The sequence below is a fragment of the Poecilia reticulata genome, unplaced genomic scaffold (genome assembly GCF_000633615.1).
Source record: "Poecilia reticulata strain Guanapo unplaced genomic scaffold, Guppy_female_1.0+MT scaffold_221, whole genome shotgun sequence".
NCBI classification, from domain to species: domain Eukaryota; kingdom Metazoa; phylum Chordata; class Actinopteri; order Cyprinodontiformes; family Poeciliidae; genus Poecilia; species Poecilia reticulata.
Genome location: NW_007615024.1, coordinates 1,671 through 4,216, shown reverse-complemented (window position 1 = coordinate 4,216; position 2,546 = coordinate 1,671). Strand labels below are relative to the sequence as shown.

The 2,546-nt window shown below is 35.5% G+C and overlaps 1 protein-coding gene across 1 annotated transcript in view; it reads left to right on the top strand.

Annotated features, from left to right (window-relative positions):
* Positions 1-1,115, top strand: part of LOC103460286 (uncharacterized) — a 15,897-nt gene extending 14,782 nt beyond the window's left edge. The window contains exon 12 of the mRNA XM_017303233.1: positions 368-1,115. Within this exon, the coding sequence (XP_017158722.1) occupies positions 368-504 (137 nt within the window). The 3' untranslated portion in view covers positions 505-1,115. The remainder of the gene's footprint in view (positions 1-367) is intronic.
* The last annotated feature ends 1,431 nt before the right edge of the window (positions 1,116-2,546 follow it).

Here is a 2,546-nt window from a genome sequence, read left to right as displayed (position 1 = left end):
CATTAAGAAAGTGTAGCCAGGACACAGTATTTCATTTTTGTTAGATTAATGTTAATTTAATTTTATTTAAAGATTTACTTGAGAATAGAATCTTCTTTTCTGTAATTTCTTTAGCAAAAAAAATAAACGAAAAAATAATCATTGTTTTTGTTTTAATGTGGGTTGAGTTTCATCTGACCAACTGCACTAAAATGCCTTAATGGACATGGTTGGTACACAGTCCATTCTATGTTGAAATGTATGAGTATTCAAAGGAGTTTAATTATAATATAAAGGCATTTCACTAAAGTGAGGGGGAAAAATTTTTAAATTTAAGATTTATTTATTTTTATAACACTGGGTTGATAAGGTCTGTTTTTTTAAACAGGTCAGATTTCTCTTCGGAGTTCAGTTCCAGATTCTGTTTCCAGGTCCAGGACTCTCTCTCTCTGCTGCAAAGTGGACCAGACTGATGAGCTGGACCCATACAGCGCATCAAAGGAAACATCATCTCATGTCAACTAACAACCAATGAAGCAGTTAAACTGAAACTACTTGAATTGTAGAATACAGTCCATTCTATGTTGAAATGTATGAGTATTCACATGAGTTTCATTATAATATAAATGTATTTCACTACAGTGAGAGGGAAAAATGTGTTAATGTAAGCTTTTTTTCTTTTTATAGAGGACCCCAGGTTAAGGTCTGTTTTTTAAACAGGCAAGATTTCTGTTACAGATTCCGTTTCCAGGTCCAGGACTCTCTCTCTCTGTTGCCAAGTCGACTAGACTGATGAGCTAGACCCATAGTGCGCATCAAAGGAAACATCACCTCCTGTCAACTTCAAACCTGATGGAAGACATTCAGGCAACTGTCAAAATATCTTCACTCTGGAGTGGACCATTGTGAATGCAACTGGATTATTTCTGTTTTTCATCATTTGTCTCATAACTCCATCAATCAACTGATTAAATTCCTTCTAGAAAAGGAAAAAACATATTGGATTTTCAGAACTGATTTAAAGAATTTCTCTTTACAAAATCTCTTTACCAATTGCATTATTAAAATTAGGTAAGTTTATTTCATTAAAAGTAAAATTTAAACAGTAATGATTTATTGGTTAATGTCAAGTTATCATAAGGATATTTTGAATGTCAACTTTGTATTAAAAGTGTCATAATTTACTGAATCACTTTGACAAGTCATAAATATTCATGAAGATTTATTTATGTTCATGACATGTGTTATGTAATGTTTATGAAAGTTTCATGACAGTCTTATTCACCCCCTTCAAATAAAGTGTTACTAATCTTCATCCATCCATCCATCCATTTTCTTCCGCTTATCCGGGGTCGGGTCGCGGGGGCAGCAGCTTCAGAAGGGAGGCCCAGACTTCCCTCTCCCCAGTCACTTCTTCCAGCTCCTCCGGGGGAATCCCAAGGCGTTCCCAGGCCAGCCGAGAGACGTAATCCCTCCAGCGTGTCCTGGGTCTTCCCCGAGGCCTCCTCCCGGTGGGACGTGCCCGGAACACCTCACCAGGGAGGCGTACAGGAGGCATCCGATGGGCTCACCACCTGTCCGAGGGGCCAAAGGGGTCGGGTGCATTGTGCTATGGGCGGCGGCCAAGGGAGGGGACCCTGGCGGTCTGATCCTCGGCTGCAGAAGTTGGTTACTAATCTTATTTCATCAATTCATTGGTTATTTTTATAATATCACTTATATATTAGTGATATTATATTAGTCAATATTTATTGATCTTTGAGCAAAATCATTGAGATCCTTCTCTGTAATGGGGTAATTTTCAAAAATGAATTTCCCCTACTACTCTCGAATTGTTATTAAATAGTGACGCTAGATACATTTTAAATATTTTGTTACAACACTGACATGTTTAACAATGAGAAATTAATAGTGGTCAAGCTCAGGAATAGATAAATTAACATGTGTTTTTTTTCACCATTGTCTCTGAATGTGTTCCACCCTGTTATGAACATTTACATATGAACCACAAATAGTTAAACATTTAAATTTTGAAAAATAATGACTTTTTCTTACAAAGAGTGTGTCCCTTTTACTATATAATATGTTTTATTCTTGAAATTGTAACACATCATGAAGTTACAAATCATTTATGACTGTATTGTAAAGAAAAATCTGTTATTTTACTCATTATTACTGACAGCATTGAACATATTGGTAATTTTAAAAACTTATACCAAAATTTGCATTTATTGGTCTTCAACTCCCAAAATAGTTCATTAAAATCCACAGTACTTAATGTTTCTGTAACAATATTTAATAAAAACATGTGGGAAATGGAGTGGATTGTCCCATAACAGGGTGGAAAATCAAAGTCTTTGATTCTAAAATCTGATGATTTTCATTATTAGTTGCAGGATTGGCTCTTTCAAGTCAAAGTATATGTAGAGTATTTTTCATGGCTCTATTTGGGAAGAACATGTGATATCCCTGTAGTGGATTTTTCCATGAAAGGTACTCATTGTTCCCCTAACAGGAGTCAATGGGGATAACTAGTGAAATGAAAACTGACAAAGGGCAAAGATATC